We start from the raw sequence: 13,583 nt of genomic DNA, 5'->3' as shown, positions 1-13,583 counted from the left end.
TACAAGCAATGAACACAATTTTTGTTTTCTCTTTACAGTCCCCTCAATTCCATCCAATTACTTAACAGTAGTATTCTACGTCAGCTTTGCCTTAAAAAAGTTAAAATAAAGCTTACCTTTTAAAAACAAAAAGAAGGTGAACTTTCAACTATTTTCATCTCGTCTCTAAAGTAGTCCAATTCAGTAACGCATTCAACGGTCATTGCATAGCTACATGTACAGCAGTAATGACGCCGGTGATCATCAGACTACAGTTGTTGTTTACTAGGTTTTCTGAGTCTTATTAAAACAGTCAAGTCATTTACCATTCTATTGGAAATAGTCTAGTCACGCTGTGTTAAAACACACATCTTCCTCTTTTTTGTAAAGGCCTATAGAATGAAGATATCATTCAAAAATGGCACTTAATAATCATATTAATAAAGTTAACTCGGGTCGAGCGCCGAATCGCTGACTGGCTGAAAGCGCTGGTATATCAGACCGTAAACCACCGGGTATGAAATATATGTATTTTTACTGCTCTAATACATTGGTAACCAGCACACAAGTCCTTATTCTTAATTTTATCACTTAAACAACTTAATAACACTCCCAGATGTTTTAACAAGAAATGTTACGAGAATGACATTGCTCAATATTCAATATTTGGGTTAAATTATTCAACATTAAAAATTATAAAACATCTGTAAGACAGAACTACGCTTGCGCATAGCAGAGTTTATAAATAAAAAGTTATGAAATAAATTAAGAATTAAAAACATCAAGCTCAAATGAGGCACAGAGAAATACGCTCGTGTCCACACAGAAGAAGAATATTCCTTGTTGCTCTCTTCGACTAGCCTTGAGTAATGGCAGGTTTGAACTATTGTTGAGTTTGCACTTTATTGTTGCTGAAATATAGTATTCTGAATTTCCCRTGAGAAAATACTGCTGAACATTTTRTAAGGGGTCTTTTTTCGTGATCTTGAACATGTAAAAAAAAATATGTTTAAATGGGAAAAAGTTAACAATTCTGGAAGTTATACTAGCTTTGAATAATGGCAGGTTTGAACTATTGTTGAGTTGGCACTTTATTGTAAATCAAATATAGTATTCTGAATTTCCCGTGAGAAATACTGCTGAACATTTAATAAGGGGTCTTTTTGTCGTGATCATGAACGTGTCATTTTATTTTTTTAATCATTTTTTWAAAATTTMATTACAGCCTAAATGAAAGAAGTTCTCACTTCTGGAAATTATACGTGTGCATTTTTGTTGCTTGTTGTGGTGTTGACGGGAATTCTGATGTTTACATAAAAATTGTACTCATCATACGGTTCCGTCCCAAATGGCAACCTATTCCCTCCTATGGGCCCTTGTCAAATGTAGTGCACTATAATAGGGAATAGGGTGGCATTTGGGATGTAGTCAGTCTCGTTCACTAGTCTGATGTCTCTCTAGAAATTAATTACAAGGGGATGACTTGGAGGTTACCCATCATATAGAACTCACTTAAAGATCTTCTCCGGTACTTTTGCGTACTTGTTAGCCAGTAGTTCTGGACAAAAGTAGGCCCCCGAAAGTGGTGTACTACGGCGTATGTCCACCACATCATTGCTCTCGCTCCCTCACTCTACTGTGTGTATCTTGATAGCTGTCACTCAAATGGCGAGGGGCTGAAACTCTAATTGCTACGGGGCTGGCCCACGTGGAGGTAAATGTAGGGAAAATGGCGCTGCATAGGTTCCAGAAAACAGTCGCTTTCAAGCTAGGGATTTTATTTTTAATAGAGATAAAACAGTAATTCTGCTCATAGATGATGCATGTATGAACTACACATTGACACATCCAGCCCAAAGCGATGGTAAAAAAAAAGAGAAGTCTACTCGCAAAGTTACCGGAGCATGTCCAGTGGTTAGAAGGCAGGTAGGCCTAGTGGTTAGAGTGTAGGGGCGGCAGGTAGCCTAGTGGTTAGAGTGTGTAGCGGCGGCAGGTAGCCTCAGTGGTTAGAGTGTAAGGGCGGCAGGTGGCCTAGTGGTTAGAGTGTAGGGGCGGCAGGTAGCCTAGTGGTTAGAGTGTAGGGGCGGCAGGTAGACTAGTAGTTAGTAGTGTTGGTGGCGGCAGGTAGCCTAGTGGTTAGAGTGTAGGAGCGGCAGGTAGCCTAGTGGTTAGAGTGTAGGGGCGGCAGGTAGCCTAGTGGTTAGAGTGTAGGGGCGGAGGTTAGCCTAGTGGTTAGAGTGTTTAGCGGCGGCAGGTAGGCTAGTTGGTTAGAGTGTAGGGGCGGCAGGTACCTAGTGGTTAAGAGCGTTGGGCCCAGTACCGAAAGGTTGCTAGATTGAATCTCCGAGCTGACATGGTAAAAATCTGTCATTCTGCCCGCTGAACAAGGCAGTTAACCCACTGATTTCCCAGTGGGCCGTCATTGTAAATAAGATTTGTTCTTAACGACTTTGCCTAGTTAAATAAAGGTACGATGTTTATTATACCTTTTTTTAAATGTCTTTTACATGTAATATTTGCATATCATTATGCAATATCTCAACTATCATCACACGCTTGGTCTTGGGTTTTTTTACAGATGTATGTTAAGCCAGAGTAATATTGTACATTTTTGAGGTCAACTGAATGTACTGTAATTTCAGCAAAAAAAAAAACTTGAGTCGCGTATAAAAATATTTGCATATTTCCTCTCAGAAAGCTCTCACTGTCTGAAATGCTCTCACTTAAGTTGTTTGGACTTCTAAGTATGCTTTCGTTTTTAATTATCCTGTTTTGACTGAGCTGCTGAGTGCCATGGAGAGAGTTGGTTTGGGGTGACTTCTTCTTTATACTTACTATAGGGCGCCTTACACCAGGGTTCCCCAAACTGGCTGTGGTTTTATTTGGCCCCCCCAAGTTTTCGGAGCAAAAAATTGTGAACTTTTTTATTTTTAAACTTTTTCCTTGTTGGAAATCAGCTCAAGTTGATTTTAAGAAATATGTTCATCGAAAGTTTTCACGCATAATAGAGCACCATCTGATTGATACAAATGTAAGCTAGGTTTGAAATAATTTGTTTTAGTCAAACGTTTTGGCTTCTTGTGGTTCAATTTGCAATCTACAAATTATTTTGTAATTACAGTTGAAGTCGGAAGTTTACCATACACTTAGCCAAATACATTGAAACTCAGTTTTTTACAATTCCTGACATTTAATCCAAGTAAAAAAATCCCTGTTTTAGGTCAGTTAGGATCACCACTTTATTTTAAGAATGTGAAATTGCAGATAATAGTCGAGAGATGATTTATTTCAGCTTTTATTTCTTTCATCACATTCCAGTGGTCAGAAGTGTACATGCACTCAATTAGTATTTGGTAGCACTTGCCTTTAAATTGTTTAACTTGGGTCAAACGTTTCGGGTAGCCTTCCACAAGCTTCCACAATAAGTTTGGGTGAATTTTGGCCCATCCTCCTGACAGAGCTGGTGTAACCGAGTCAGGTTTGTAGGCCTCCTTACTCACACATGCTTTTTCAGGTCTGCCCACAATTTTTCTATTAGATTGAGGTCAGGGCTTTGTGATGGCCACTCCAATACCTTGACTTTGTTGTCTTAAGCCATTTTGCCACAACTGTTGGACGTATGCTTGGGGTCATTGTCCATTTGGAAGACCCATTTGCTTTCAAGCTTTAACTTCCTGTCACGTTCCTGACCTGTTTCTTCTGTAGTTTTTTATTGTTAGTTGCGTCAGACGTGGTTTGGTGTGAGGTCTCAAATATTCTATGTTGTGTGTATTCTATGTTGTGTTTAGGTTGCTGGTATGGGCTTCTTTAATTAGAGGCATGTGTTTGCGTTCCTCTAATTAAGAGTCATACTTTAGTGCTAGTTGTTTCCACTGTTTCGTTGTGGGTGGTTGTCTCCGTGTATTGTGTCGATGTTACACCATACGGGATTGTTCGGTTTGGTTCGATGCGTTTTTGTAGTTAAGTACATTTTCAGTTCTTTCTGCGTGTTGTTATGTTCAGTTCGTGTACCTAAGTGTTCTACTACTTTGTCTTCCTTCTTCTGTTTTAGTGTGTTTTGAAAGCTGTGTTCTTATTCATCAAGATGTATATTTGTTCGTTTTGTCTTTGTAAATAAAATTCATATGTATTCACAACCCGCTGCCCTTGGTTCGATCACTACTCCCTTCTTGATGAAGAGGAGAGTGAAAGCCGTTACATCTTCCTGACTGATGTCTTGATGTTGCTTCAATATATCCACATAATTTTCTTCTCATGAAATCATCTGTACTATTGTTTGTACATGAACGTGTACCTTCAGGTTTTGGAAATTGCTCCAGGATGAACCAGACTTGTGGTGGTCTACAATTTTTTTTCTGAGGTCCGCTGATTTCTTTTGATTTTCCCATGATGTCAAGCAAAGAGGCACTGAAGAAATGAAAAAAGCAAATAGGCACTGAGTTCGAAGTGGGCCTCAAATGATGTCAATTAGCCTATCAGAAGCTTCTAAAGCAATGACATAATTTTATGGAATTTTCCAAGCTGTTTAAAGGCAGTCAACTTAGTGTATGTAAACTTTGACCCACTGGGATTTTGATACAGTAACTAATATGCCTGTAAACAATTGTTGAAAAATTACTTGTCATGCACAAAGTAGATGTCCTAACTGACTTGCCAAACTGTAGTTTGTTAACAAGAAATTTGTGGAGTGGCTGAAAATGAGTTAAATGACTCCAACCTAAATGTATGTAAACTTCCGACTTCCAACTGTATGTTCCGGGCCCCCGTTGATTGATGATCCCTGCTMTACACTGAAAGAAAACATGTGGAGATTATCCGTTCACCTACTCTGTCTCTCACAAAGACACGGCGGTTGGAACCAAAAATCTCAAATTTGGACTCATCACACCAAAGGACAGATTTCCACCGGTCTAATGTCCATTGCTCGTGTTTCTTGGCCCAAGCAAGTCTCTTCTTATCATTGGTGTCCTTTAGTAGTGGTTTCTTTGCAGCAATTCAACCATGAAGGCCTGATTTTAACACAGTCACCCTCTGAACAGCTGATGTTGAGAAGTGTCTGTTACTCTGTGAAGCATCTATTTGGGCTGCAATTTCTTTTTCTCGCGCTGCATGAGGTAAATGGTGCACACCAAATACTGACTGGTTTTCTGATCTATGCTTTTTTTTAAACGTATCTGTGACCAACAGATGCATATCTGTTTTCCCAGTCGTGTAAAATCCATACATTAGGGTTCTAATGAACTTGTTTCAATTAACTGATTTCCTTATATGAACTGTAACTCAGTAAAATCTTTGAAATGTATATTTTTGTTCAGTATAGTCATGACACTAACCAGTGCAGTTACTGCAGGCATTCATTAATACATCAATACATCTGAGTCCTTGGATGTGTCCAGGCAGGCAGGGTGTGTATACTGTATACATCCCTGTCTTCTTTACAGTGCACACCAGCTCATTTATAATGCACTTTGTTCACGCATGACTTGAAAATACCATGTATGTCCTTGTAAATGATGCTGACCCTATTTTGGTGTAAAACCCCCTGTATGTCCTTGTAAATGATGCTGCCCCTTGTCGTGGCTGAATCATAATTAGTTAGGTAACATAGATAAGATATTATTTTCATCATATGCTTGTGAGATACTGTGGGTAGTTGCATTTTCCCTTTCTGAGATAGGGCTTAGTCACTTGGGGCCTAGAGAGGGGAGAGGTCAGGCTTGTCTTCATATGTCAATGTATCTGTTAAACCATGTGGTGCTATGTAGAATATCAGAAGGGGAGGAGGACAGAATGGAACATTGTTTTCTTATGGGAACGTGTCTGTAACTATTCCTAAACCATGTGACGGGATGGAGTTATTAATGGGGAACCAGTTAGTTATCTCATACAATGTCTGTACGCCAGTCACTCCCTACTTTTCTCATRGGGGGAAGGAGTAAGGCMGTGTTTGGAACCATTGTATGTCCCCTCTGAGGTTGCCCTTATCTTGAYCTRGTATWTGACCTAAGAGGCTCACTGTCTTCAGTGAGTTTGTCCAGGTTTGGGAGTATCTAGGATTGACAATTGATATATGCCATTGGATGAGGTAATGTTTTGGTAGACAGTGATGATTTTACACCCTATTTTGGTGTAAAAAGCATGAGATTGAAACCTCGTCTTAGGAGACCGAACTGAACGATGATTTATAGCTGTCTAGCTATGGGATACTCCTCTTTCGGGTAAAGGATTCTTTGTAAGTTGAAAGGGGTGTATCTTGGCTATAAATGAAACTAAGAATTGTTTTGTAAGCACTCTCAGAGAATTCATTTATAGACACTGAATTGATCTGAGAATCAAAAAAGGGCTTTGGTGAAGCTCATATATATTAAAGATGGATTTTATAATATAACTCTGACGTGTGTGTGTGGTTGGCTCTCTCTCTCTTTATTGAGTAATACAGGAAATTACCACGACACCCTATTTTGGGTAAAATCCCCTGTATGTCCTGTAATGATGCTGGCCCTATTTTGGTGTAAAAACCCCGTATGTCCTTGTAAATGATGCTGGCCCTATTTTGGTGTAAAAATCTGTATGTCCTTGTAAATGATGCTGGCCCTATTTTGGTGTAAAAATCCCCTGTATGTCCTTGTAAATGATGCTGGCCCTATTTTGGTGTAAAATCCCCTGTATGTCCTTGTAAATGATGCTGCCCCTATTTTGGTGTAACCGCTGGTGTAATCAAACATGCATCCCAAATGGCACCCTATGCTCAAAAGTAGTTCACTGTGTAGGGGTTAGGTTAAAGGGTTATTAAGGGAATGGTTAGCTAACATTCTAAGTAGTAATTGCAAAGTGGATAATTAGCTAACATGCTCAAGTTGTCCGTGATAAGATTCAAACACACAACCTTTGGTTTGCCAGACGTTTACGGTATATACGCCCACCCCTTTCCAACCACCCTACTTTCATTTTTTGCCTTAAGTAACCTTCTGTTTTTATGTAACCATACCAAATGTAACATATCATACTAATTTGGTTGTTACTATGTTACGTCTAGTTCTTGAGATCATGCTTTGTTTTATTCTGTAATGCATAATGAACATGCCATCTGAAACACTGGCTCAGTGTTTCAGTCAGAGTTTCAGCTGCAGTAGAGAGATGTCTTCTAACTGAGCATTCATCTGCACGGTTGGTGCAACTGACAAGGCTGGACAAGAGATGGATCTTGTCCAGCACATCTCTCAATAATCTTTGTTCATCTCTCTGCCTCCTGACCCTTTTCTAGTTATGTATATGTACATCCATTAGTTCTGATGAGAAGTATTAACTTATGAGTAGGCTTAATGTTGGAAAAATATCTGGTCTTCACAAAGGGAAATTGTTTTGTAAAATTATACATGTGTGAATGAGAAGGGAGTTTTATTCTACCAATGTGATCAAATTGTGTCTCCTTGTGGTCACCGCTGGTATTGCATGTACATGTTATAGCCGTTATAGATGTCAATCCAACAGCATCGGCGCATTACACATACAAGTATTACAATCAATACTGAGAACATATACTTTGTTAATAATATAAGATCCTATTTTATTCATGGCGCGATTACAGTGTTGAAAACAAATTGGCAATACTACATGATTTAAAATCTCTCACAGAGAAACAACTTCAAAACATGGGGTTCATACACCCCACATTGATACAAAAATAATACACACAAAAACACATGTTAACTCATTGGACTAGCACACACATACACAGCACATATAAACACATTGGGATATCATGATATCACTTTGAATTCAGTAATTTTCCCATAATTCCCTGGACGTGTTCGGACTCAAAATACTTATTACAAAAGAATACCATCAACCGTTACAACTCCGATAAAACATTTTTKGGGGGGGGGGCATAAAWGTCTGAATACTTCCACACTATGCACTATTTACACAATTGGCAATATCAGGGATAAAAGTTATATTGAATAGACAATCTGTTTTATGACAAACACACATAATATGTATGTGTATTTATGATCCATTTATTCATTAAATATGGATTTCTTCTTACTGTTAGGATCCAGTCCCCTTCATTATTTTGTCACTTATGACTACGTCTCAAATCGTACCCTATTCCCTATGTAGTGCCCTCCTTTTGACCAGGGCCTGTAGGGAACAGGGTGCCATTTGAGACGCAACTCATATGACTACATACATACTGTACTGAATGGTGAGGTCATACATAGGAACTGTATTACTGTATGCAACAACTTTTTGGTTATATGGTTATTATTGTACGAAATGTAGCTATTTTCTGCATGACTTGTAGACATATTCATACTTTATAGGAATTGTGTTTTATACAAAGCCAGTCCCTCTCCCTCAGAGAGTGGTCTAGATGAGTGAGCGTTTGATGGTTGCTGCAGTGTTTAGTTCAGCACATCTTTGTTTGCGAGACCTTGTTGTCATAGTTTCAGATAAACATCCCGTAATACTGTTTAACCCTGAGGAAGAAAATGTGAGGGACTCTTTCATTTACTCTACCCAATGTCAAGCCCACTTAGAATCACATTCTATGGAGACATTCTAAGAATTGACTGGAGAGAATGTAATTAATTCACATCATAGAATGTTCAAGACTCAAATCTTTCCTAGAACGTTGCAGTCTCTCCCTTAAAGAGACCTCTGTTAGGGAACAGTGTATCTGCAAMTCTCACTTAGTTTCACTGGGTTCTAGACTAGAACACTCTAAAACATTCTAGAACATGACCTCCTCACAGCTTCCATAGTCGCTGCCCACCATGTCAGACCCGTTGTAGCAGCGAGAGTTCCGTCCTGCATGCCTAGCCTGCTGGGACGGAGGGGGAGGAGGAGGAGCGTTACACTCAGCGTAGGACGGCGTGGCAACGCTGAGGCGCATGCTGAGGCGCCGGTAGCCCGACGACACATTGTCCATGCTTTGTGCATGTTGCGTCGGATAGTAACTGATGGCAGTGTACTCGTTGGGGCACTGAGAGATGGGTAATGGAAGACCGTCAGGCCCCAGGAAGTCATCCAGGTTCTGGTTACTGTAGCAGGGCGGTAAGGGAGCGCGGCGGTCAGAGCGCTCCAGGGGAAACGGGAATCCGCTGAAGCGAGAGTTTCTACGTGAGTCTATTGATGCGGTCACAGAGCCGTAGGTGTCCTCYACAATGTCGAACTGGGGAAACTCCTGCACCTGGGGRTACTCTTGGACCGCAGGGCTGGGTCGACCGTAATAGTCAGGATCAGCAGGGTAGACTGAACGRCAGGGAGAAGAGAGTAATACAGTATCRTTCACTATAGTCCTTCAGTATAAACGCCTTTGTTTTCAGATGATTGTCACATCAATGTTAAAAGTATCCTTTTCGTTATAAGTCCTTAATTTCGTTATACAGTAAGTAAGTTATTCTAACCTCTGCGTGACGAAAAACCTACTCAAATTCAACACATTGGTAACTTATCCTATGCAGGAATTGCCTGCCTGACCAAACTATTTCTCACCGCCACACGCTYTGTATGTATCACAACTGATAATGGATTACATTCATGAATGGATGAGTAACCTCCATTGTTCTGATCTAAAGGACAAAGTRAGAAGGAGTATAATATGAATAATGCTTTGTTATGTCCTCATCTCCAGATCATTCACCYTCAGACACTTGTCCTTTTGGGTGTCTCATCTGTCAAGTCARTTAAATGCTGTCACTTATTTTTGGATAAAGTGAAGACCGGCACGGCATGTCGGGTAAGCTACTACCACAGTCATCAATAAATTAAAAACTCAGACAGCTATCATCTACTCTGATTATTAATTGAACTCACCTTCATAGTCCTGATCCCAGTGGTGTTTCCTGATGGACTCATTGTCAGAGATGGATGRAGGTGTAGGAGGGAGGTTGGGGGCCACACTACACACCACAGGCCCCTGTGGCTTCTGCTTCCCGGCCCTTAGGCTTACCTGGGACCCCAGCCCCAGGTCCATCTGGCTGCGAGGCTTCAGAGATCTGAAGGGACTGTTATCCAGGTCGTTACCAGAACCTATCAGCGTGCTCATCTCTATTTGGCTGACCTCTGGAGTGTTCGCCATCATGGATTTGGCCAGACTGGGTTGGAAGTAACCGTTGGAGTCCTGAACACAGAGAGGCTTCTTCTTCTGTTGGACRTAGCGTTTGCGGACGCAGACGAAAACACCGACCAGGAAGAAAACCCCTGTCAAGCTGGCGCAGATCTCCACGATCTCGATGTAGCCCAGCCCAGTGGACAGCTGTATTGATGGAAAGATGGGACACCTTTTGGTTAGTTTTAGTTAAGGTTGGGCCAGCCCCCCCCCCCCAAAGTTCTGCAGTTCTATCCATTTTGCCATGACTTATGCAATGTAAATGATATCTGAATGACTAACAAAATCAATTGAGCCCCCCCTGGAGGTCAGGGCCACTGGGCACGTGCCCTGTTGGTATTCATGACTACAAGTAACTGGCTAGACTAACTTACCAATCTAAAAATTGTTAGCTGACATGGCTAGTTGAGACKGTCAGTGACTGACATAACAAGAGAAAAACTGCTGATGCGCAAYCAAATTTGTGTCGTACTATTCTAACTCTCAACAAGAAGTTTGAGWCCTGACTGTATATATGGGTTGTAGGCCCCCTAATGACCCTGGGGCCCTAAGCGTCCACCTCCGTTGTTTATGCCTGGAGCCGGCCCTGGCTTTAATAAAACACTCCAGGGCTGAAGTTTCCTCTAGGTACAGATCTAGGATCAGCTTCCGCTCCCCCAATTCTAACCTTACCATTACTGGAAAAATGCCAAACTGACCCAAAATCAGCGTCTAGGGCTCAGGTGTCAAACTCATTCCATGGAGGGTCGAGTGTCTATGTGTTTTTGCTCCTCCCTTGCACTTGGTTGATGAATTAAGGTCACTAATTAGTAAGGAACTCCCCGCACCTGGTTGTCTTAGTCTTAATTGAAAGGAAAAACCAAAAAACCTGCAGAGTTTGACACCCCTGGTCTAGGGCAACTTCACCCTACACCTACTAAAACCAGATATGTWACACMGAGCATTATGGGTACTGTAGTTTAGCATGGTACAATACCTGGGGCAGAGCGTTGCAGTGGATGGAGCCCCCAGAGAAGGTACAGTCATACCCTCCTTGACACGGGTTGGGAGAGCATCTGTCAATTAGGCTCTGACACCTAAAGAAGAAGAATACTTTATTGTCCATTACCTTGCAGAGAACGAAAATTAGGCATTTTGCTTTTAAGTTCCATTTCCAAGGAAGGAAAGAGGACAAACAACAGAATTATGCTTAATCATCCCCTGAGCCAATGAAACTAGGAGCGTTACCATGGGTAACATTTTCCATGACTAACCAAAAAGAATCAGAACAACTGTACTACTTGGTAGGTGGAGAGGTCTTAAAGATGAGAGAAACGTGAACACTATTTGTCATTTAATAAAATGTGGTATTAGAAGCATAATAGTGTACGGGTCTTTTTGTCCTAGACATGTGAACACTAATTCCATTGTAAATGAAGATGATTTCTTGACGTCATCATCGGAGCAAAGTGTGGGGGGAAAACTAACATTGTGTTTATACCGAGGCTGCAGAGATGGGAGGGACAGCTATGTGAGAGATAGACATACCTGATTCCAGCCATATTCAGTTGGCAGTTGCAGATGTAACCTTGACTCTTTGGCACACACACCCCACCGTGGGCACAGGGCTGGGAGGCACAGGGGTTGCTGTCCAGCTCACAGTGGGGGCCATGGAAGGACTCCGGACAGCTGCAGTGGAACCCTGGAGGGCAAACCARCATATAAACAGGAAGAGAGATCAGCCTACTGAAGATGGCCAAAGTTCTAGAACACCATGACAGTTCTCTTACTCTCTCAGTAACAACAGAGGGATGCTAATGAAGGATAGGATACAAACTATTTCAAAAAGTGGAATATACGGTAGAGAGTTTTGTATAGACAGTTTGGTTCCATCCAGTTGTCGTGAGGTCTGGTTATTCAGTTTGCACCTCACTACTCTAGTTTCAACTTCCTTGTAGAACAATTATGATAATATTTTATAGACTAGATGACTCCTCCAATCTATTCAAACACTAGTTTGACCAACATGCTATTTTCATATTGGTGATTAAATGTCCACCCTCGCAGATGGAAAAATCAGATGTTGTTGAAGGGATACTAGACAATATGCCATAAGTATAGTTACATCTCAGAACTAATATCCATAAACAACAGTGACGTTTTCTCTAAACCTGTAGGCTTTGTTGCTACCTTGAATGTTGTGGGTAGAGGCTTACAGTATGCTATTTGTGTTGTTTGTAGAGGTTGACACTATTGGGGCGTGATACAGTATGCCAAGGTTAGGAAACTGACCTCCATTTGATTCCTCCTCACAGGTTCCTCCATTCAGACAGGGGTTACTGTCACAGCTGTTCATCCTGACCTGGTTGACACAGCACTGGTAGACCCCAAACACCCTCCTCCTCCCAGGACCATTCCACTCCTTATTCTCTTCTGTCCTGATGGGTTCCCCATTCAGCTCCATACCCTCCAGGCAGCCCACCAAGCCTTGTGCCTGGGTCTGGGCCCTGGCCTGGGTCTCTGTAGAGGTGGTGGTGGTGGTGGTGGGGGTGGTGGTGGGAGAAGAACCAGGACCAGGGGGGCCAGCGAGGATCAGAGCCCCATGGGGCTGCATCAGATGGCAGGGTTTAGAGAGGACGACCTGGGCTGAGTAAATGTGGTCCAGGGTGAGTCTGAGGATGGTACCGTTGACCTCCAGAAGGACGTGGTGCCACCGCCCGTCTGACACCACTGGGGCTGCGTGGACATGCAGGGAACCCGGGAGCGTGTTGCCACAGAGGTACATGAACCTCAACTCTCCACCCATCAGCTGTGGGAGACAACAGAAGAGAACACATAAGCACAAACGTACAGAACACTGCTCATCCTAACACTGTAGACACACCTAAGACAGTATATATTTTACATAAACATCAACTTTACTTTACATGAACCTTTAAAAAAGGTTGTTCTTGATCTGTTCTTGTCTATTAATGTTCTGTATTATGGCATGTTTCAGGTTTTGTGTGGACCCCAGGAAGAGTAGCTGCTGCTGTTGGAACAGCGAATGAAGATCCTTATAAAATACAAAATACCAAACTTCCTGCCCATCAGCTGTGGAAGATTGTAGAACTCTGCTTATATACACACTGATAAAACTATCCATCAGCTGTGAAAGATAATATAACAGTGTTCACTGTTGGTAAACTTTTATTCCTCAGAGTCCCCACCAGTCTGAAGTAGAGACAGTGGAAGAGAACACAACACATCAAATCAAATCAAATTTGTATTGGTCACATACACATGGTTAGCAGATGTTAATGCGGGTGTAGCGAAATGCTTGTGCTTCTAGTTCCGAGTAATATCTAACAAGTAATCTAACAATTTCACAACAACTACCTTATACACACAAGTGTAAAGGAATGAATAAGAATATGTACATATAAATATATGGATGAGCGATGGCCGTGCGGCATAGGCAAGATGCAGTAGATAATATAAAGTACAGTAATATATATATATTACTATATAT

The 13,583-nt window shown here is 41.4% G+C and overlaps 1 protein-coding gene across 1 annotated transcript in view; it reads right to left on the bottom strand.

Annotated features, from left to right (window-relative positions):
- Positions 1-7,360: 7,360 nt before the first annotated feature.
- Positions 7,361-13,583, bottom strand: part of LOC112069170 (protocadherin Fat 2-like) — a 90,312-nt gene continuing 84,089 nt past the window's right edge. The window contains 5 exon segments of the mRNA XM_070438439.1: positions 7,361-9,234; positions 9,799-10,240; positions 11,070-11,169; positions 11,621-11,774; positions 12,365-12,881. Coding sequence (XP_070294540.1) covers positions 8,714-9,234; positions 9,799-10,240; positions 11,070-11,169; positions 11,621-11,774; positions 12,365-12,881 — 1,734 coding nt within the window. The 3' untranslated portion in view covers positions 7,361-8,713.

This window comes from Salvelinus sp. IW2-2015, unplaced genomic scaffold, assembly GCF_002910315.2.
Source record: "Salvelinus sp. IW2-2015 unplaced genomic scaffold, ASM291031v2 Un_scaffold923, whole genome shotgun sequence".
NCBI classification, from domain to species: domain Eukaryota; kingdom Metazoa; phylum Chordata; class Actinopteri; order Salmoniformes; family Salmonidae; genus Salvelinus; species Salvelinus sp. IW2-2015.
Note: the sequence above shows the minus strand (reverse complement) of the source record. Positions and strands in the feature narration are given on the sequence as shown.